The sequence below is a fragment of the Fusarium subglutinans genome (assembly GCF_013396075.1).
Source record: "Fusarium subglutinans strain NRRL 66333 chromosome Unknown NRRL66333_c0000311, whole genome shotgun sequence".
NCBI classification, from domain to species: Eukaryota; Fungi; Ascomycota; class Sordariomycetes; order Hypocreales; family Nectriaceae; genus Fusarium; species Fusarium subglutinans.
Window position 1 is genome coordinate 20,383 of NW_023502374.1, and position 21,428 is coordinate 41,810.

A 21,428-nucleotide genomic window follows, 5' to 3' on the forward strand; every position below is an offset into this window, starting at 1 on the left:
AAGTGGTACCTTGCTTTAGCTAGGTACCTTACCTACCTTACCTAACCTAATAACCTTCCTAGGTACGGAGTACCTTACTTACTAAGGTAAGGTATCTTAGCCGTAGCGACGTTACGTTGTGACTCTGTCTTTATCATCCAACCTCTCAACTCTCGAGCAAACTCGACCACAAACGATTCCCCTTTTCGTTTCGCTGGAGACGTGGTGCTTATCCGAAGAATCTCCCTCTCGCTGTGTGTTCGGTTTCTACGATATTTCCGGCCTCCTGCAGCCACCCCCGAATTTGGGTCAACCATCAAGTCGCAAACCATCACCAACCATTACGAGGCTGCAATATCATGAGTCGCGATGAACAACCGTCTCTGACTATGGGAAGTCCTAGACCGTCGGCAGTTTCGAGTTTCGAGGGCCGCGCACTCCCTGTACGGATGCAGTATCGAAGTCGACCTGTGTCTGTCGCAGTTGACCCCGTGTCGCTTGTCATTTCGGAGTGCATCTCCATAACTTCCGCTATCCAGAAGCATGCTCGCTCTCCACATTCATCCGTTTCCGCTATTCTTGGTGGAAGCCCGAATCCCGTACAACTTGGGCCTCCCAGTCCTTCACCACGCGGACGAAGCAAGAGCCCCGCGGCGAGTATCAGCGGTGATGCTTCCCATGATGGCCTGACCAATCGCTGGGGTCTTCGTGGCCAGAGGGGAAAGAGCATGCAAGATAACCCTTTGATTGCTGGCTTTGGAAAACTAAGGCATGAGCTTGCTGGTGTTAAAGGTATGGTTGGCCAATTAGTCGCCATCACTCCTTTCTTCACCCGTGATGGCTGACATTTCCCTTCTAGATGTCCGATCATTCGACGCCCCTGCGATCCTCGCCCCGTTCCTCCACGTTATCCAAACCAAGGGTACCGCCGCCCCGATCACAATTTTGGCCCTAGGTGCTTTAAGGAAGTTTCTGGCCTATGGTTTCATCTGCCCCGAGTCACCACGGTTTGCATTGGCCATGCAATCTTTGTCTAGTGCCGTTACACATTGCAAATTCGATATCAGTGATTCAGACCAAGCCGAGGTTGTTCTTCTCATGATTCTGAATCTGATGGAGGATATGATGTCTGGTCCGGGGGGAGATATTCTGAGCGACGAGAGCGTTTGCGACATGATGGGTCGTGGCCTTGCCATATGCTCACAGCCCCGTTTCTCCCCCGTTTTGCGCCGTACTGCTGAAGCCTCTATGGTGAGGATGTGCCAGATCATATTCGAAGACGTTAAACACCTCGAGGTTGAAGCTGGCGATGACGCAAACGCCTTGGATCAGCAAGCTGATGACGACCGCGACAGCGTTAGAATCGAAAACCCCACTCTCGAAGTAGGAGGATTGTCAGCCGAACCTGAGAGCCTGGAGGTACCAGGAATGTCTACCCCAGACCCTGAACGCAGCAGCAGGGACACCACGGCCACCTCTGAAACGGCACTGGCAACTACAAGCGACATGACAGAGGAGACGGAGTCTGTGGATCTTAGGCCTTACTCCCTTCCTTCTGTTCGTGAATTATTCCGGGTATTGGTGAACTTCCTGGACCCTCAAGATCGACATCACACAGATACAATGCGGGTTATGGCATTGCGAATTATTCACGTCGCCCTTGAGGTTGCTGGGCCCTTTATTTCTCGACACCCTGCCTTGGCAGGTATCGCTGAAGACCGATTATGCTGTTATCTGTTTCAGCTAGTAAGATCTGACAACATGGCAATTCTCGAGGAGTCGTTAGTTGTTGCCGGTACGCTGTTGGCCACTTGTCGTGGAGTACTTAAGCTGCAACAGGAGCTGTTCCTGTCTTACCTTGTAGCTTGTTTACACCCAAAGGTTGAGATACCCCGCGAGCCCGGTATCGACCCCTCTCTCTATGCTGGCATCCCACAGACGCCCAAACTGGTCAAACCTTCACAATCATCACAGCCCAGCAGTGGCCGGTCGACTCCAGTCCCTGTCAAGGACCGTCAAAAACTTGGCCTAGAGGGTGGATCCCGGAAGCCAGATGCGCGCCAGGCTATGGTAGAAAGTGTTGGGGTCCTGTCGCGCATGCCGACATTCATGGCGGAGCTCTTCATTAATTACGATTGCGATGTTGACCGGGCGGATCTCTGTGAAGACATGATTGGGCTTCTTTCCAGAAATGCCCTCCCTGATTCTGCAACCTGGAGCACCACAAGCGTCCCTCCGCTCTGTCTTGATGCTCTGCTCCGATATATCCAGTTTATTGCCGAAAGACTTGACCAAGATCCTATCTATGGAGACTTTCCTGACCCTGCGACATTAAGGGAGCAACGGCGAAAGAAGAAAATTATTATCAAGGGAGCAAGCAAGTTCAACGAGAAGCCCAAGGCAGGTCTGGGCTATCTGGAAGCGCAGGGCATCATTAAGGACGCCACAGATCCTGTTGCTGTTGCCAAGTTTCTGAAAGGCACTTCACGGGTCAATAAGAAGGTCCTTGGCGACTTTATATCTAAGAGAGGCAATGAAGAAATCCTCGGAGCTTTCTTGGGCCTTTTTGACTTTTCTGGTAAGCGAGTTGACGAGGCACTTAGACAATTCTTGGAGTCATTCCGACTCCCCGGAGAGGCGCCCTTGATTGCTACGATCGTGGAAGCTTTCTCTGAGAAGTTTTGCTCCCACGACACTACTGGCGAAGTCGCGGACAAAGATGCAGTCTACATCTTGACGTATGCTATCATCCTGTTGAATACTGATCAACATAACCCCAACCTGGACGCCAAGAAACGCATGACGTTGGAGGATTTCGCAAGAAACCTCCGGGGAACCAATAACGGCCAAAACTTTGCTCCCGAGTATCTACAGACTATCTACCAGTCCATCAAGTCCAACGAAATCATCCTGCCCGATGAACATGATAACAAGCATGCCTTTGACTATGCATGGAGAGAACTGCTTCTCAAGACAGAGTCAACAGGTAACCTTGTTATATGCGATACAAACATTTATGATGCTGATATGTTTGCAACGACCTGGAAACCTATTGTTTCTACGCTGTCCTACGTATTCATGTCCGCCACAGATGATGCCGTGTTCGCTCGAATCGTCACTGGCTTTGATGAATGCGCTCGCATAGCCACTAAATATCAGAACTCGGAAGCTCTTGATCAGATTGTTTATTGTCTGAGCCACATGTCGACGTTGGCAACCGAAACACAGTTCAACACTTCCTTGAACACTGAAGTTCAGGCAGGGGATGGTAGCGTTATGGTAAGCGAACTCGCGGTTAAGCTTGGTAGGGACTTCAGGGCCCAACTTGCGACTCTTGTGTTGTTCCGTGTCGTTACTGGAAGTGAAGATCTTATACACAGGAGTTGGAAATATGTGAGTAATCAAGGCTTTTCAGTTGAATGGATGCTCACATTGACAGATGATTCGTATATGGCTCAATCTATTTACCAACTCGCTCATTTCGCCGTTCGCTCCAAGCAACTTGCCAGGCTTACCGCTGCCCCCCATTCCACTGCAAACGCCATCACAAGTCATCGATCGAGTAGCGAGGAATGCGGACACAGGTTTCTTTTCCGCCTTCACATCATACATTTCTAGTTATGCTGCCGACGATCCTCCTGAACCATCCGATGAGGAGTTAGAAAGCACACTTTGTACTATCGATTGTATCAAGTCATGCAATATGAATGCGGTGTTTGAAAATATTGCGTAAGTTGTACTTTTGCATAGTCAGAATCGAGCTAACTACCTAAAAGTAACCTAAGCCCATCCGTCGCTAAAGTCATCGTCGAAACACTTGTTGATCAACTCCCCGAGGATTCTAACACAACCGTAATTAGTGTTAAGCATGAGAGTCTGCCTACGTCTCCCACGAATGGTCACGTTCGACCGCCGGGGCATTTGGAGTACGATCCAAGCGTTGCGTATATACTAGAGTTCTGTACACTCTTGGCGTCACGGGATGCAGAATCCATCGAGAGCATGAGTAAAGTTGTCTTCGACACGCTACAAGGCGTTCTTCGCGATCCAGCCCGATACCATGCCATTACAGTTTCCCGGGCGTCTTTCTATGCTCTCAAGCTACTCAATATCAGCTACGTAAGTTTTGTAGCAAAGGCTTTTAAACTTGCAGCTAATCATATAAGGATCATGACTTCGTCAATGTTCCATTTCTGCTTCATACGATCTCGACCTTGCCACAAGAGGCTTTGGGAAAGAACTCGGATCTTGTGTTGCAAGGCCTTTCGCTTTGCATCGAGGAGTCTGGCCCGTTGAAACGAGAAATGATGACGTCCCCTGACTTTTGGGCAATACTGCGAGCCTTGGCTCAACGCCCAGAATCAGCGGCACTTGTTTTCGAAATTTTGGAGAAGGGAACTGCTGGAACCCCTCCGGCTATCATGGCAGATAACTACGAGGCAGCAATATCCCTACTGAACGACTTTGCCTCTGCTGCCACCCCTCGGCAACCTAATATGCAGACCCGAAGCCCTAGACCCCAAAGGCCAGCCCCCTCCAAGCAAGACAAAAAACGGTAAAACTTGACAGACCCCAAAGCTGTAAACATGACACTGATATGATCCCAGCAATGCGGAAGCAGTTGGTCGAGGCTCCAAGGCTGTCAACATGCTTTATAATATGACGGATCGAATCCCACATCTTATGCAACAGTCTCAGCTTGAGAGCAGTGAAGGTGTGCCATCCTGCAAATACTATTATTCCAATTGCGATGTTAACAAATCCACAGCCTGGTCTGCGTATTGGCTGCCAATCTTTCAGGCTTTGACCACTCAGTGTGCAAACCCATGTAGAGACGTCCGACAGCTTGCCTTCTCCGCCCTTCAGCGGTCTCTTCTGTCCCCAGAGTTGACCTGCAGCGACCCTAAAGAGTGGACTGCTATTTTTGGCAAGGTTCTGTTTCCATTAATCATCCAGCTGCTCAAGCCTGAGGTCTTTCTGTCCGATCGAGATGGAATGAGCGAGATGAGAGTCCAGTCTGCCTCTCTTCTTTGCAAAGTCTTTCTCCAATATATGGTACTCCTCTCAGGATGGGACGGAATGCTGGATCTCTGGATCAAGATCATTGAGATTATGGATCGCCTTATGAACAGTGGCCAGGGTGACAGTCTTGTGAGTTAACCTATCCAGCTGTGTAATGATACAGGCACTGACAAACAGTAGGAGGAGGCTGTTCGTGAGAACCTGAAGAATGTGCTGCTCTTTATGGCTAGTAGTAAGTATCTTGTGTCACCCCACACAGATCCGTCGAAAGAGCAACTCTGGTCAGAGACCTGGAAGCGCATAGATCGATTCCTACCTGAACTCCGTGGCGAACTCGCTCTTGATGAGCCCCCGAATGAGAACAAGACAGACAATCAGACCACTGAAGTGTCGGCACAGCTTTCGGAGAAGGAAAGGGGGGTCGAGAGGAAGACTGATACCGAAGAGGACCAGATTGCTGGCGACCCCGTTACGACAGAAAAAGCTGCCGAAGTATAAATCTTGCTTCGCTGGAAAAAGACTGGGAAAAGGCAGAGTCATCAAGATTATGTGACCAAAATATCTGCGCATCGGCGTTTGAACGGGATCTACTATGCACTTTAGATGTTTACTTGACAGAGGACTTTGTACAAAATGACAAATAGAAGGCCTCTATCATCGGCTCCAAGAGCTGGATTGACAGATGTTTGCTTGAGATAAACAGGAGGACAAAAGCTTGAACTAGAATGCATCCACCTACTAGTATCAAACAGTTGTGATACAAATTCTCGCTTTTATCTCAAGCATGTCCTTAAGGTCCGATATGGATTGATTGATTGCTACCTATGGCTTGAAAGTAGGCTTTGTTGCAGCGTGTTTACAAGAGTTGGTATATTTGAATGTATTGTTTTTGGTTGGCAGCCTTTTTGTGGACCAGCACCTCTGACGTTCGTTACCTTAGTCATTCATTCACTCACTCATATACCTATTCTGGCTGAGAATGTGCACCTCGAAAGACCAACCTAGGTACCTACCTACCTACCTTACCTTAATCACCAAAGACGCCCAATCTCTGACATGCACTCGCAGTCTTAGATATGCCTTAGGCACGTGTTTATGAGGCAGCATCCTTTTCTTTCTACCTACTAATCTTTTCGGTCTCACACGTGCAGCGGCCCCACCCAACGTCAAATGCTTCAACGCTCTTTGCGTCTTGCGATGAAGAGAAATCTCGACTCATTTCTCAAGGAACACTATTCGTTGACTTCCAGCTCGGTCACGACCCAAAGCGCGCCCTCTCCCAAAGTCAAAGTCAAAGTTCCTGGACCGCCTGCCAAGGTTCTCAAGTCCAACATGGTGACCACCACCGTTCAACTCACCAGCAAGGAGCAGCAGCTCCGCCGTCTGCTTCTTGATGTTGCCAAGGACATAGACGAGTCCGGAAAAGCTCCAGAGCCTATTGTTCTCCGTTGGGCCGGTGGCTGGGTACGCGACAAGCTACTCGATATCCAGAGCCATGACATAGACGTGGCCATCAACGCCATGACTGGGGTTCCCTTTGCTCAAGCTATGTGCGATTACTGTGAAAGACCAGAAGCCATGTCAAAGCACAGCATTGGCCCCGCAGATATCGGAAGCCTCCACAACGTTGCGCGCAACCCTGAGAAGTCTAAGCATCTGGAAACGGCCATGGTCAAGATGTTTGGCCTGGATCTCGATTTCGTCAACCTCAGAAAGGAAACCTACACCGAAGACAGTCGAAACCCTCAAATGGAATTCGGTACAGCTGAAGAGGACGCTCGCCGTCGCGATGCCACCGTGAACGCACTCTTCTACAACTTACACGACGATCGTGTTGAAGATTTTACAGGGGGGCTTGCAGATATGGAAGCCAAAGTAATCAGAACCCCTTTGGAGCCCTTCAAGACCTTCATGGACGACCCTTTGAGGGTTTTGAGACTTGTTCGTTTCGCCAGCCGGCTGCAATTCACAATTGACGCCAGCACGCGCAGATTCATGGCAGACCCAAAGGTCCTTGAGGCATTGCGCGCCAAGATCAGTCGAGAGCGAATTGGCGTAGAGTTGGAGAAAATGCTCAAAGGTTGTTGCGGCATCTTGATCTGATATGATCTGATTTGAAAGGCATGTACTAACCTCCAGGTAGGAGATCACCCTTTTGACGCACTTCAACTCGTCCATGAACTACGACTCTTCCATACAATCTTTACCGACCCAACCCAGGAGAGCCTCCCAGTCCCCGACATATCGCGCTGGGCTGTTGCTTATACTTGTCTTGATGAGCTTCTGAACGATCGAGACTCGACTTCCGTCGCTGGCCGACTAATTACATCCACGGATGCCACCTACTCCGCTTGGAACCTTGCCGCTCTCTCTCCATGGATGACGGTTGAAGAGCCTCCGAATCCTCGCAGGAAAGCAAACGCTCTCCCTCTCGTGGCCATTGTCTCGCGCGAAGGCTTCAAAGCCCCAAATCGACTTTCTAGTATTGTTGCTGCTTCGCATCGCAATCGTGACGAAATTTTGAAGTTGAAACGCGCCGTCTGCAATGGAGAGTCGTACATCCACGAACGAGATCGTTTCGGCATGGCAATCAGGAAGTGGGACACGCCCGCTGGTACCTGGAGACTGCAGGTTTTGAACGCACTACTCGTCGAGGCCTTGGAAACCCTCACAGCATGGCGCCAAGAAGCGTCAGCAGGTAAAGGTGATACCATTTCCCCTTCCCCCATGAACATCCAAGTAACCTGTTTCTAGAACAAAGTAACTTCTTAGCAGGCTGGAAGAGTTTCCTCGACCACCTCGCCAAGTTAGACGTCTATGAGGTCACGACACTCGAAAAGCTTCTTGATGGCGGAAAGCTCGCCAAAGCACTTGGTGGTATCAAACCGGGGAAATGGACAGGTCCGGCTCTAGATGTCTGTGTTGCATGGCAACTTCGCAACCCTGGCGAAACAGACCCAACAGGTGCGATAGAAGAAGTACAGCGGCGGAGAGAAGAGCTTGGGATACCGTGATTAAGGAGCTCAGTTAGTCTTGGTTCTAAATCGGCAGCTCTGCATATACACCGGTGCAGCTTATGCTAGGTGTGTCAAGTATTGGTCTAGGCTAAGCTGCCATGACTTGACTATCATGATGGATGCACGACCTGCATGAATGCAATGGATATTTAAGGCAAAAAGACCGCCCTTCTTGCAGTTGACGCGAACGAGTGCAATGATAAAGAACTTGACAAGCAGTACACTGAGACTGACAAAGTTGGTTAACCTGACCATGACGAGCAGACAGCCGGTTGCTATACAGTGCGACCAATTGTGTTTCGATACCGTACCCAGGTACGTACCAAGGTAGTCTAGGTATGTGGACCCAACCAACGTACTAATCTACCTGGCATCCTGTCTCAATGGAAGATCTGACGTTCGCTCTTCATTCTTGTCACTCACCAACATTCAATCAACGATAAGATGCCAGTCACTGACTCTGATGCCATACTTGGCGCCTTGGAAGAGCTCCTTGGCCCTTCAAATACAGGATTGTTGCATGAAATCTCGGGTATGTGCTTGACTCAACATAAGCTTCAAAGCATCGAATTGACCAGGATCCATTCCTCCTTTCAGGAAAGTCGGAGCAATTTCGAGCAGAACCTAACAGTGTGATATCTTCCTTGGTTGAATCCAATAACGCAGTGCGTTTTCCCATACGCCTGTGACGCTATCTGGCTCAGAGAAACAGCCACGAACTGACAATCGTTGACTCTAGAACCTTCGCCGATCCGTTCTCAGTGTAATCAACCATGCCTCGTCTTCAGAGGACAACTTGGACCAGAGCCAATTATTGAGGCTTGTGGCAGTCGTCAGTGAGAAAGCATTGACGTTGAGGAGCGTTGAAGGTACATCAGCGTGCGTAAATCTATCACTTCTGTAGTTTGACTAACATCCCAAAGAACACTCGGAACTCCTCACAGAAGCAGCTGTTGCCAGTATCAGTGTCTTGTGCTCGAAATATCGCATTATTCTGGACCAGATTACTCTCGTGAAGCTCACAGCTGTTACTGATCCCCAGGACCCATGGACAACTGCACAAGCTGCAGCTGCAGCCTCAAAACTTTTGTCCAAACACCTTGAAGGTGAAAGTCTGAACGAGTTTATCACCAACACGGTCCTTCAGAAGCATTTGAAGCCATTGTTTATGAAATCGTCCTCGCGAATCACGGCTTCAGGACGGCCCTCCCAGTATGACATGATTGACGATCGGTCCCGACCCGTGATTGAGGTGCAATCATGGAGAACTCAGGCCCCGTGGGCAGAGGCTACAATACAATGGACAGTAAACATGTCTACGGTAAGGTCGTGCCGGCAGAAATGCGATTAGTTGCGCTGACACTCACTGGTAGACGTCCCTCGTTAAACAGCACTGGCCGCTTTTCTTACCAGTGCTGTTGGCGCTGGTGGAGAACGAGTCTACCAAGACCAAGTCCAGAGGTTTAAGGACCACGAGGGAATTCATCAACAGATGTCCAGCTCAAGTATTGCAAAACACAGGTATAGGCCGTGTATTTGCAGACGTCGCATTCCCGCTCCTGCTCCATCTCCCCAGCGTCACACCAGAGGATGAGTCTACGACCATACTCATACCGGCTTACGACATGCTTATCAAGCTGGCCCAGTCCACCGGCGATACCAACAGTATTGAGCGTCGCCGATTATTTGACAAGATCCTCAGAGATGGAGTATTCGCAGGCTATTTCCATGCTTCTCAGCACACTCGAATTGTCCAAGCTCTGTTACAGAAGGCGACAGCAGTAATCAATAGTCTGGGTATTTATACAACCAAACATCTGATTGTGAGTAACCACTTATTACCGAAAAACGTCTCGGGCTTTCTTTAATACGTCTGTGCCAGCCTCTTCTCTCAATGGTATCATTAGTCATGACAGACCCCTTTGCAGTCTCATATCCTCCAACCCTGATAGCGGCGACGCAAACCATGAGCGCCGTTATTACTAATTCATGGCCTCGTATCCGAGAAACTGAGCATATGGAGAATGTTGCCCGAATTCTGTCATTATGTTGGTTAAACGTCTCTGAGGAGATTGAGCATGGGGCATCTCGGACTTCAGCTGATATCAACACGTTGTTACGAGAGTTAGCACACGCAGCTCGAATTCTTCAGGCACTTTGGGCACATGATGCCTCTAACTGTCCCGCGAAGCTGACTGAAGCCTTGAAGCAAGAACCGCGGCTGTCTCATCTCTTCCCAAAAATGCTGGCGTGAAGGCTGAGCGGCTGTTGCTAAGACTCAGTCTAGGGGCTGTTGCTTGAAGAAAGACTTCCCACGCAGCCATTTCCTGTAGGCTTTGTATCGTTTCTTCGGACCATCTTCCTCAGTCACTGTTAGAGGGTTTTCGCCCACCTTGAGCAACTCAGCGTATACATCGATCTCCTCTTCAGTTCCTTTGACCATTAGACCTTCATCTTGCCAGTCACCGCTTACATACTCCTGATACTCAGACGCATCCACGTCCACGGGCGTATCGCTTGAGATGACGAGAGGAAGGTTTTGAGGATGACGGATGTATCGCTCGTAATCTTCGGATTCCTGCTCGGCAACAGAGGGATTCAGTGAGTCATGGACAGCTTTGGTGAAAGTCCATTGTGCAGCCTTGGATTTCTCCAGGGCTGTTGGCTTCGTCTTGGGGCTATGTTCAGATGCCGGCACTGGTTGATTCGTGTCCAGTCGCAGAGAGCTGGCGAGTGCACCTTTGTCTTGAACAGGTTGCAGCCAACGCTGGAGCGAGATCCCTTTCGCTGGTGATCGGTTCAAAATCGAATCTGGCGCCCCATTCGCTCCCACAGTCTGCCCTCGAGAACTTGTTACATTTGCGTGTGGATGAGCATCTTTCTTCGACTTCTTTTTCTCACCGTGCTCAACTTCATTGTCGGTTCGGACCCGGAAAGGGCTGAGGTCGTAGCGGCCATCCTGGGTGGACTTGAGGGGAATGTATTTGATAGTTGAGTTCATCTTGTAGGCAAACATCTTGGGGAAAGAAGAGAGGGTCGATGGCCTGTAATACTCGAGCCAATAATCATCAAAGAATTCAACCGGATGAGCGCGGGCAATGTCTTTGCTGGGTACGTATGGTGGAATTGTTCGTTTCTGCAAGTGAGCTGGAAAATACCAATTGATGTAGTCGTGCTTCAACCTGGCGGACCAATCTCGTGGATCGGCATGATGGAGGTAGTAGTCTGTTGCCAAGTCCCACAGCATAGGTTGGCCTTGAGTGAATATGTAATTACCGAGGAATAAGTTATAGGCCTCCTGACGTTGACTGTCCAGGAAGGAGTTATTGTAGTATCGCTTGAAGCTCTCGATCATGTCTCTTGAATGACTTGTCCATTGGTTAATTTTGCGGTAAGTTTCCATGGTATTGACCAGTTGTGAGCCGCCGTACTGAACAGCAATGGTATCGCCATGATCATGCCACATGTGAGTGAACAAATTGACAGCGTCCGTGTCGTAATCAACCGACATGTCCTCAAGAATGCCAAGGGCATGTAGCTGGTGACCTAAGGCTCGCTTGCCGATGACAAACTGCGCAGCATTGGTACGGTCCAAGCAGTCGATGCAATTTGTTCTGGCGACTCCATTCTGTGCAGTCATGGGGCTCGTGAGACCGTCTCCGTTTCGGAAGAAGCCCGTCGTAGCGAGGACCGACTCTGCGATAAGCTCGAGGTTGCCAATAACGTCCCCACCACGCACTTTCGATGCGCGACTCATGTCCCACGCTTTGTGAATAATCTTCTTGCCCTCAGGCAGGAATTGGTTGAGATAGTTGATGGCATGAGTATATTCCTCCAGTAGCTTTGATTCACGAGGCGTTCGCTCCTTGGACTTGATCAGGTTAACAACATAGATCGGCGCACCGTAACGCTCGAACAGGTTATCGAAGTGCAGAGCGGCGGCGCCATAGAACGGATCAACCAAATTAAGCTCAATCGGGGGTTTGGGTGTGACGCCGGTGCTGTCCTGTGTCCAGTAAAGCGGAATACTCCCTCTATGCTGAACATAGGAGGTGTACTGCGGGCTACAGTATAGTTGAGGACCAGGTGCGTGGAACGACGTGGTCAGTGACTCGGCTACGATTTGTTCCGTCTCGACATCGTTGGCAACATAACCCTAGGGGTATCAGCGCGAGAGTACCAAGAAGAGAAAGCCACAACCACTTACAAGATCGTTGGCTCCACGTTTCAAGAATCGAGCACCGGCAAAGTAGCGCGAGCGCCTTGCGATGACAGTGATGTGTGCCGTACGGCCGTAAATTGATAGAGCTGTTGAAGGTCAGCACGGAGCATGGACATAAGAGCTGCATTGCCGTTTGCCAGACTCACCCGCTTGATCAATGTATCCATGTATAATTGGACGACACCAATCATAGGGGTCCCGAAGAGCAGTAACAGCAGGCTGTAGGAGATAGTCGTTCCAGACAAACATAGAGTTGAAATCATCGTCGTCTGGCGGCAGCATTCCCTTGGCAAGAGCATCGCGCTCCCGGATGACGTTATGCTGCAAGGTACGCGTAACGTCGTAAGAATAGCTGTAATAGAAAGAACGAGTCAAGTCGAGGTTGTTCAAGATGCCGAGGAATCGTTGCTCCTCGGTATTGCGGGTATCTGGCTTGAACTTGGCGGGAGTCAGGGAAACAAGCTCAGTGCCCTCGATCTGATATATGTAGTGGCCTCCGACCATAGCGACAGTGCTCTTTTTCGTGATGAGAAGCATGTAATAGGGCCCAGTGAACTTGATAAAGCCAAGGAGGCCCCATGTGGTGCAGCGAAGCTTGATGCCACCGGTACCTCGGTTCCCGTCATCTATTGTGTCGAGCAGTTGGTTCATCTCCTTCAAACTATAAACAATCTTGTCATCCGTCACGTTGAGCTCAGCACCCTCGGCGGTGCGGTCGATCTTGAGGATTCGATAGCGCTTTTCGCTAACATCAACACCGACGATGTAATACCGACTGGCCGTTTCGTAGAGACTGAACTTGTGCATCTTGTAAATCAGGCGATCAGGGACGCGGTCATCGAAGGTGTGTGGGAATGCGCGTGTGGACGGGTCGGGGCTCGTTGTTCGCATAAACGGCTTCGCTACGGCGGGCTCGTCGTCATTGTCGTCTTCACCGATCGTGGGGCCGCCAGCGGCTTCTGAAGACAAGGGACTTCCCGCGCCATTGTTCTGAAGCGAGGGGAAAACAGGTCCATCGTCGATGGCGTCGTTGGTAGTTGGCAGGTCGCCTACCTCAGGGCCTGAGCTGAGGGCCTCTGGAACACCATACTCAGACATTCTGACGAGTGCGTGGCATGCCCGAGCGCGGGCGAATCGCAGGAGAGAATGTACCTATCTTTGAGCATATAAACTAATGAGTCGCATCGAGTTGACCAGGCGAATGTGTCTGCTGTTGCCTGTACATGAAGAATGTTGCGTGTCGTAACCAGTTAAGGTAGGTAGGTAGAGAAGAACACTTAGTAGGTACTGTGGTAGGTGAATACGACGAAATGATAGAGCCGGTTCCTGGCTCAGAGACCAAGCAGGGGTCGATTGTCGGCGGTTTCCTCGCAGTCCCTTATCGTCGTGCAACCCACCCATAAGTTATAGACAATAGACCCCACATCGCATCTCAGTTGATGACGTTGTAAGTGTCGTGTGCCGGCGGTCACATGTCTATGAATTTACTATGTAGTTGCCGTTTATCTTACAAACAAACACTCAGTCGAAATCAATATTACCTACTAAGGTAGGTAGCCTTTTCAACATGGCACTATTCTAGGTACCTACTATTCTACCAACTCCAAATACGTACACAGGATCTCCGTCTGCTCCAACGCAAGTCAGTCTTTAGTTATTCTCTGCTTCACCCACCCATGGATTTGAGCTCCATCGGTTCTAGCCCGCCTGCATCGGCTCATGAACTTGCCGATCTAGTAAACTAACAACAAACTACTGTATGTACCCCATCCTTAGTAGCAGCTCCCCTCGTGCAGCTCTCATTCCGGGGTAAAGCTAAAGCCTCTTGGCTTAGGCGAACTATCCGATTCTCATCATTGCTAGATCTCCATGTCAAGTACTACCTAGCCAGTCCAGAGACCTGGTACCTAAGGTAGGTAGTCTCTCGCTCAGCCTAGGTACTACTAAACTAATCTGTCCGTCGACGGAGTACAACACGCGACATTCCGCTATATTTGCATATCGACCCTCAACTCATGTTCATTTGATATGTGTCGATACAACCTTGCCAACGGCATTGGCTCGGCGTCTGTGTCGAGCATATCTTTGTCTGCAACGTCTTTGACTCTCGTTGTCATCACATACCTATGTGCATACCTAGGTACTTAACTAGGTATCTAATAATGTATGTACATACGTCCTCATGCTTGACCATTTGCCACCGTGGCTGCATAAGTTGTGTTGCATCTGTCAGCTCTTTGCCGAGCTGAGCTACCAACGGTTGGTGGTGTCTCGCGACATTGATCCAATTGCCTTCTCTCAAGGACCACCACCACGCCTCGAATAGGTTCGTGTCTGCTAAAAAGCCACCTTCCGGCAAATGGCTTCCTGAGGCGATGAGCAACATGGTCACGGTACCTTTGTCTAGCTTGCATGTTAGCCATATAGTGTTACGACTACCACCACCTTTGGCTTTTGTTTCCAATCAAGGGCCACAGACCATTGCTAGAGGCTGGCTGATCATACACTCAATCGTCATCGCGGTCGAGCTACCTAGGCTACCTCTTTGATAGCGGCAACCTCCTGAAGTATTTCTCAACCACTCACCAAGAACCCTTTGTATTGTGACCATCACGTTGACGTCAATGGCCGTGATGGTCTAAATCCAAGCCACGTCCAGATGCCTCCTTACGTAGCATTGGCTGTATCTCTACAAGAGATAAGGTACGCCACTACAAGCGTCAATCTGCAACCGCTCTTGTCTAACCTTCCCATGCCCATCCATTTCAGTGCAACTAACTGCCTACCTTACAAGCCAAAATAGAGGTACCTACCTAAGGTACCTAGGTAAGGTAGGCAGGCAGGCAGGCATTCATCTTGCGGGGTAATTTAGACACCTCCATTACCTGCCTACCTACCGACTAACCTATCCATTTAATACTTCCAAAGGCAGTATATAAACGCCTCGTTGCCCACCGATCTCGACTTGATCCCTTCAAATTCTTCTTCCTTACCTATCAACTACCTAGAATTGAAGATACCCCAAAACATTTGTACTCAGAATCTTTCTTTCTTTTCCTCCCTCGTCTACAAAAACTCTTTCAACGACCCAGACACTGAACAATGGAGCAAGCTATTAACACCCAAGAGGGTACCACACAGCCCCTGAACGAAACGCCTGTTGTTGGGTCTCCCCCCCAGGATCGTAGAGCAAGCGATGCCGCACAAGACCGGAGAATGAGTGATGAATGGGGTACGTACAATATATCCAAACAATTGTGCATCGGCAACTAACTGAGAAATGCTTAGATGCGTCAAAGGTACCCCCCAGCCGTTTCCAAAAACGTAAGGGTTCCATCTATGCTACTCCTGGATCCCGTGATGGTCATGTCGACAGGAACTACCAGGACAAGTACTGGTCTAAGATGACCGAGAAGAACTGGGGCAGCGGCAGCAAGTAAACAGCGGGAGCGAGTGTTGCGTAATCAGGTAGCAGGAGTTTGGTTTCATGATTAATTGTCGAGTTCACAGCTGTAAGATGAGAGATGAAATACGGAAATTAAGGGAATAGTTATCTTAGTCAAACGTCTCGCAAGCCCTACTATGCAAAGAAAAACCTCAATTAGACAATCTACTTGGAACTGTCCATCATTCATCAATGCCATCGATTTCAATGGCGTCGGGATTTGAAGCGACTGTCGTTGTAGCTGGTATGCCTCCAACTGGACCAGTACTGGCTGCCACGAATCCCTGCGGTGCTCTGGACTGCCTCTCCAGTGCCGCCATGGCATCCGTTATCTCGGCATCGTCTGCTCCTCCGGGACGACGTTGGCTGCGCGCAAGGGCTTGGGATGCAATAAAGTTGACATCCGTGTTGTATTGCGCCTGGACACTTCGCTTGATACGTAACATTTCTTTGAATGTATCTTCGTTACCGTGCTGCACTTCGAACTGCTCCCATTTCGTCCAGAAGTCAGGGTTTGTGCGAGGGTCACAGAACTGCGATGCATGGCCATAGATGGCGCGAGCCCGGTCAATCTCACCCAGCCTCTTCTCCATGTCCGCAAATTTGAGGCACATGTCCTTAGCTTCGACATCTGGGAGAGCAGCGATGGCCCTCTCATAAATTGGTCTGGTCGACGTCAGGCCGAAATTGGAGGCAGATTTGGTGATATAGAAGTTGAACATGTCAGCCCGGTCCTCGTCCGCCACTGCTCGTGTGGCCCGCTCGTAAATTCGCATTGCATGACGGGCTAGGCCACGTTCCTCTTCCAAGTTGCCATACATGAGGTAGATCGTCTTTGCGAACTTCGGGGGGCAATCTTCCACGGCTTGCTCGAATAGATCGCGAAGTCGTTCTATCCCGATCTTCCGATCAACGGCCTTAGTAAGATACAAGTTCCAAAGCTCAAAAGCAACGGGGTAGCTGAATAGGTCTAAGCCGCGCTCATAAATCTTGAACGATTCCTCATAATATTTGTGTTCCTCGAGCAGATTGGCATAGTTGACAACCGTCTGAGGTGTTGCAATTCGGAGCTCAAAGATTCGTTCATAAACCTTTTTGGTCTCATCCAAAGTAGACACGCTTTCAACGAGATCGACGTAGAAGCTCCAGAGTTTCCAGCTCTTGTGGACTCTTTGTTGTGGTGACAAGGTCTCGTCGAAGTAGTCCACAGTGGAGCGCTTTGGCGCCTGAACTGCTTTGGCCATGATCCGGACGGCGTCGTCGAAATTCTCATTTCGTAATTCCATTTCTGCCCATTCAATCCACATATCAGCAAGCTCGGCCACTGACTTGAAGGGCACCTTGATCGCCTTCTCCATGATGACCCGGGCGTTTCTCAGGTCACCTCCGCGTTCATAAAACTTTGCGTAGTTGGCCCAGAGCTGATGAAATGCTCCCACAGCGCGTTTTGGCTGTATTGCCGCAATTGCATCCGTGTACGTCTGAGCAACCTCTTTCTTGTTATCGCCCCAAAGGGCAACTCTCTTTTCCCACTCTGGAACGTTGTTTGGATTCTGGCGTAGCAGGACGTCATTTAGGAGGAATGGTCGCCTGTCCATGAGTTGTTCAAACCGCATCATTCTGATATCCAGCTCAAAGTCCGCGTTTTCGTCTTCTACCCCTTTCTCGGCCCTTGCAGACGCAACCTCCATGAGAGCACCGATGATAGACTCTTCAAATTCGGTGTAAGCCTCGAAGATAAGGGTGAAGTCTCTCACTGTCATAACCGTGGTGATCCCCTCTTCAAAGACGTCGCGAGCCCGTTCAAAGCTGCCTCTCCGGATCCAATAAGTAGCGAGGCCTGACCATAACTTCCCTCTTTGATCCGCAAATCTGGAAATACCACTTCGGATTATACGTTCGGCGTCTATGCCAGTTTCGCATCCTGTCTCGATTTCGGCGGCGTGTTCAACAATAAGATCTACCATTTCGCTCCAGAGTTCATAATGGCCTTTCCCCTGCTTGCTGTTGAACCTGGCGTTGTTAAGAACATCTATAAATTTCAGCGCGGCCTCTGTGTAAAGCCCCGTTTGGATTAGTAGTTCGATAAAGTCCTCGGCATCTTCAGGATGCACCTGCATATAGCGTCGCCAAATTTTCACAGCAGTTTCGCCAGCGGCTGAGTTCGCAAATGGGCGATAGAAGGCCCAAATACGATTGTGCTGAGATATGGGAAGAGCTCTTAGAGCTCGGTCGAATGTGCGTCGGGTGAGAGTAACAAGAGGTTGTTTCGTCAGGAACTTGAGGTACATTTCCCATATCCGCGGCATTTTGTGTAGTAGATTGAGGGCCTTTTCGAAAAGGGTGTTGACTTTGCGATATTCTGCGGCGAAGAATGCTGGATTCAACTTTGCAACGTGCTTAAGTCGAAAGGAGAGATACTAGATATTGTTAGGCTTGAGTATTAGGCAACGGATGCCATTCCATGGGTTTCATCATACCAATTTCCATAACTTGTATGAGCGCGGCAATTGAGCGCAAGCTCGCTCCATCACATACGTTTGCTCAAGGATGGTTCCGTGATGTGTTTTGAACTCAATGTATGCCAGCCAGGGCTTCACACTACCAGGATCGCGAAGGACATCTTGCTCGTAGACGGAATCCTCGTTGGACTGAAGGATTTCGGTCAGTTGAGTATCATACGTGATGCGCATCGTGTTTGTGTACTTACTACGAGATGCAGTTGCGGCTGTCTGCGCGCTCCATTTAGAGCGTGATCAATTGGAGCCATAATGATGATGGTATTATAGATCGTTGAGGAAATGGCTCAAGGAACTTCGCGAAGATGGCAGTTGAGTCGAATCAACGTGAACCGTACATCGTCGAGGCAGCTGGAAATGCCAAAAGACGTCGCTCCGAAAGCCACAATGTGCCTCGTATAGGCCCTAGTCTGGCCTGAAGCGCCAACTTAACACCCCCGAGTGTCGCTGGCTCCTTAAGGGCTTCGGCGAAAGGCAGCTAGAGGACTCCTGGGTTGCTCGATCTTCGGCTGATGAGAACGCGAGGTTGTTGTATTTTTCTGAAGCCCGTGACACCTGGGTCCTCACATTTCAGAGACGGTCCACAAAACCGCTAAAGAGTGGGGCGACCACTCCTCGCTGCTTACGTTATAGCATTGATAGCTGCCCAGCAACTCCGAGTGAACAAAGTCTAGGGGAGCTTTCCAGGGCGGCCGATTAGTCCAGCTAGCGCCTTGGCCCTGTGACGACGACAGCCCAGATACCTTACCTTGAGACAGACAGCTTCAAACTCTAGCCACCACTTCCATACGAACAACACCTAACCTATCCTTCTCATCAAATCTTGCTTATCAAAATGTCGGGGGCCAATGTAAGTCAAAACTTTCGCCCTCTTTCTACGAGTGTGAGAGGCGCTGATGATTGTGGCCTAGGATCGCGAGGCCGTCTTTCCAACCCGGCAATCGCTGGGCATCATGAAGGCAAAGCTTAAAGGCGCAGAGACAGGCCATAGTTTATTGAAGCGAAAGAGTGAAGCTCTGACAAAGTATGTGCAACGCCACATCTCTGCCCACCCATTGTTACGGCCGACTGACCATTGAATGCAGACGATTTCGAGGTTCATATTCCCGACAGGCCCTTGATGTAAACCAATCCTTTCGCCAGCGTACTGATACCCGATAACACAGAAATCACAAGGCGAATCGATGAGGCCAAGCGAAAAATGGGGCGAGTCATGCAAATTGCAGCTTTTTCGCTGGCAGAAGTGACATACGCCGTCGGCGGTGACATTGGATACCAAGTACAGGAGTCCGCCAAGTCTGCTCGGTTCCGCGTTCGTACGAAACAGGACAACGTATCCGGTGTTCTCCTTCCAGCTTTCGAAAGCTACCTTACCGAAGGAAACAATGACTTCGGTCTAACGGGCTTGGGCAAGGGAGGGCAGCAGGTTCAGCGATGCAGAGAAACATATGCGCGTGCTGTTGAGGCGCTGGTTGAGCTGGCTAGTCTGCAGACCGCGTTTGTCATCCTCGATGAGGTTATTAAAGTGGTCAATCGGCGTGGTAAGCCACTCAAAATGTTGTCATCAGCTGTCATACTGACCATCATCCTAGTCAACGCGATTGAACATGTCATTATTCCCAGGACCGAGAACACTATCAAATACATCAACTCTGAGCTTGACGAGCTCGACCGCGAGGAGTTCTACAGACTCAAGAAGGCAGGTTTTAGCATCGCCTGATTCATGGCAATTCATCTGACATATGATAGGTTGCGAACAAGAAACAGCGAGATACTGCTGCAGCAGATGCCGAGATGAAGGCAAGACGTGAGGCGGAAGCATCCACGCAGGGCGGAGACAAGCCCCAGAAAGACGATTCCACACCTGCAGATGTGTTGGGCGCCGGCGACGACGAAGACGTCATTTTTTGATAGGGCGGTAGCTGCATCGGAAGTGTGCGACAAACAGGCTGCCATAGTACAATGCTGGAGTGCAGGAGATAGCTCGACGTGTGTTGTGTTTATTATTAAATAATTATACATCAGCCAACGTTGTGGCTGTGCTAATTAGCAATTACGGCCTTCCTATCAATACTAGCATTCATATTCACTGTCGCTGGTAGGTGACCTTGATGGGTTTGTCTCCTAATTGTAAACCAGCCGTGTTTTCTTTGGCAGTAATAGCGCCTTGTTCCGCCTCGTATTCGACAAATGCGATACCACGACGACCGGGTACCAGCCTGACCTCGCGAAATCCGTCAAATCGGCCGAAGACGCTGGTCAAGGTCTCAATGTCATAGTCTTCGGGGAAATTCTGGACGAAAAGAATTTTGTTGGGTGGGAGGAACTCGTCAAGCACACTGCCGGATGCTGCGGCGCTGGTGGACTTGAGACCAGATGATTTCGCCGCCTTTGCGGGTCGGTTGTCGTTGACTGAGCCAGACCCTCGCTTGTTGATTTGTCTCTGTTCTTCCGCAGACTCAAGGGCTTTGCGTTTGTCTGTATATCCCGCCCACGTTAGCAATGGAGTAAGGTGGGAGATTGAATTGATCATACCCTTCTCAGCCTGTCGATGGCGCTTATGCTGTTCGAGCTCTTCCTGGGAGCCCTGTAATTCAACGGTCTTGTCGCTCTGCGTTCGCGCGAAAGCAAGTTTCATAGGTTTGCCGAAAACCTCGAACCCATCGATTTCGTTGATAGCATCCTGGGCACTTTCAGGGCTATCATAGACGACAAATGCCTGTCCTTTGGCACGTAGATTCTTCTTCGCCACAATGTCGACAACATTGCCGAACTCTGCGAATACTGTTCTCAAGGCATCTACCAATGCATCAAGCTTGACGCGCTCTTCGAGATTTTGGACATATACACTACTGAATGTTAGCAGATATCGCTCACGTGGTGTCGGGTGTGCAATGACACGCACGTGGAGATGGGCATTCTGGAAGCCATAATTTAGGTATACTGGTGAAGAAGGAGCACTTCAGAAATGATCAGGCAGCGATCATGTACTGAGTCGGAAGAGTTAATCCGGTGACATACTATTCGTGTTGATGACTAAGAGACTTTGCGTGCCAGTAGCTAATACCACAGCCAGACCTGGTATATTTATTAGTATATAGCTATTATACTATATTCTTTTAAATTTCTAAGTATATATAAGAGTATGTTTATTTATATTAAAATTATTTATTAATTAAATTAGTTTTATATTATTTAAATAATTAATTATTTTATAAATAATA

At 49.5% G+C, this 21,428-nt stretch overlaps 7 protein-coding genes across 7 annotated transcripts; 4 read left to right on the forward strand and 3 right to left on the reverse strand.

Annotated features, from left to right (window-relative positions):
* Positions 1 to 338: 338 nt before the first annotated feature.
* Positions 339 to 5,499, forward strand: FSUBG_13123 (GEA2-GDP GTP exchange factor for ARF; the record flags this gene model as incomplete). The annotated part of the gene is made up of 8 exons (XM_036677982.1): positions 339 to 771; positions 839 to 3,372; positions 3,419 to 3,708; positions 3,756 to 4,098; positions 4,146 to 4,534; positions 4,587 to 4,693; positions 4,748 to 5,130; positions 5,182 to 5,499. 8 exons carry the CDS (start codon positions 339 to 341, stop codon positions 5,497 to 5,499), a joined length of 4,797 nt encoding a protein of 1,598 aa, XP_036531412.1.
* Positions 5,500 to 6,198: 699 nt separating this feature from the next.
* FSUBG_13124 (CCA tRNA nucleotidyltransferase mitochondrial) lies at positions 6,199 to 10,272 on the forward strand (the record flags this gene model as incomplete). Its single annotated transcript, XM_036677983.1, has 7 exons — positions 6,199 to 7,081; positions 7,145 to 7,699; positions 7,756 to 7,979; positions 8,758 to 8,887; positions 8,942 to 9,339; positions 9,392 to 9,841; positions 9,901 to 10,272. 7 exons carry the CDS (start codon positions 6,199 to 6,201, stop codon positions 10,270 to 10,272), a joined length of 3,012 nt encoding a protein of 1,003 aa, XP_036531413.1.
* A 24-nt stretch (positions 10,273 to 10,296) lies between these two features.
* Positions 10,297 to 13,338, reverse strand: FSUBG_13125 (polyphosphoinositide phosphatase family member; the record flags this gene model as incomplete). The annotated part of the gene is made up of 3 exons (XM_036677984.1): positions 10,297 to 12,174; positions 12,226 to 12,326; positions 12,387 to 13,338. 3 exons carry the CDS (start codon positions 13,336 to 13,338, stop codon positions 10,297 to 10,299), a joined length of 2,931 nt encoding a protein of 976 aa, XP_036531414.1.
* A 2,004-nt stretch (positions 13,339 to 15,342) lies between these two features.
* FSUBG_13126 (C6 zinc finger domain protein) lies at positions 15,343 to 15,680 on the forward strand (the record flags this gene model as incomplete). Its single annotated transcript, XM_036677985.1, has 2 exons — positions 15,343 to 15,472; positions 15,529 to 15,680. The coding sequence occupies 2 exons, from the start codon at positions 15,343 to 15,345 to the stop codon at positions 15,678 to 15,680; spliced, it is 282 nt and encodes a 93-aa protein (XP_036531415.1).
* Positions 15,681 to 15,867: 187 nt separating this feature from the next.
* Positions 15,868 to 18,455, reverse strand: FSUBG_13127 (pre-mRNA-splicing factor SYF1; the record flags this gene model as incomplete). The annotated part of the gene is made up of 3 exons (XM_036677986.1): positions 15,868 to 18,105; positions 18,166 to 18,336; positions 18,396 to 18,455. The coding sequence occupies 3 exons, from the start codon at positions 18,453 to 18,455 to the stop codon at positions 15,868 to 15,870; spliced, it is 2,469 nt and encodes an 822-aa protein (XP_036531416.1).
* Positions 18,456 to 19,039: 584 nt separating this feature from the next.
* On the forward strand, positions 19,040 to 20,115 carry FSUBG_13128 (vacuolar ATP synthase subunit D; the record flags this gene model as incomplete). Its single annotated transcript, XM_036677987.1, has 5 exons — positions 19,040 to 19,054; positions 19,116 to 19,228; positions 19,381 to 19,745; positions 19,797 to 19,907; positions 19,991 to 20,115. The coding sequence occupies 5 exons, from the start codon at positions 19,040 to 19,042 to the stop codon at positions 20,113 to 20,115; spliced, it is 729 nt and encodes a 242-aa protein (XP_036531417.1).
* Positions 20,116 to 20,290: 175 nt separating this feature from the next.
* On the reverse strand, positions 20,291 to 21,123 carry FSUBG_13129 (small nuclear ribonucleoprotein snRNP U1A; the record flags this gene model as incomplete). The annotated part of the gene is made up of 2 exons (XM_036677988.1): positions 20,291 to 21,053; positions 21,110 to 21,123. 2 exons carry the CDS (start codon positions 21,121 to 21,123, stop codon positions 20,291 to 20,293), a joined length of 777 nt encoding a protein of 258 aa, XP_036531418.1.
* Positions 21,124 to 21,428: the final 305 nt, after the last annotated feature.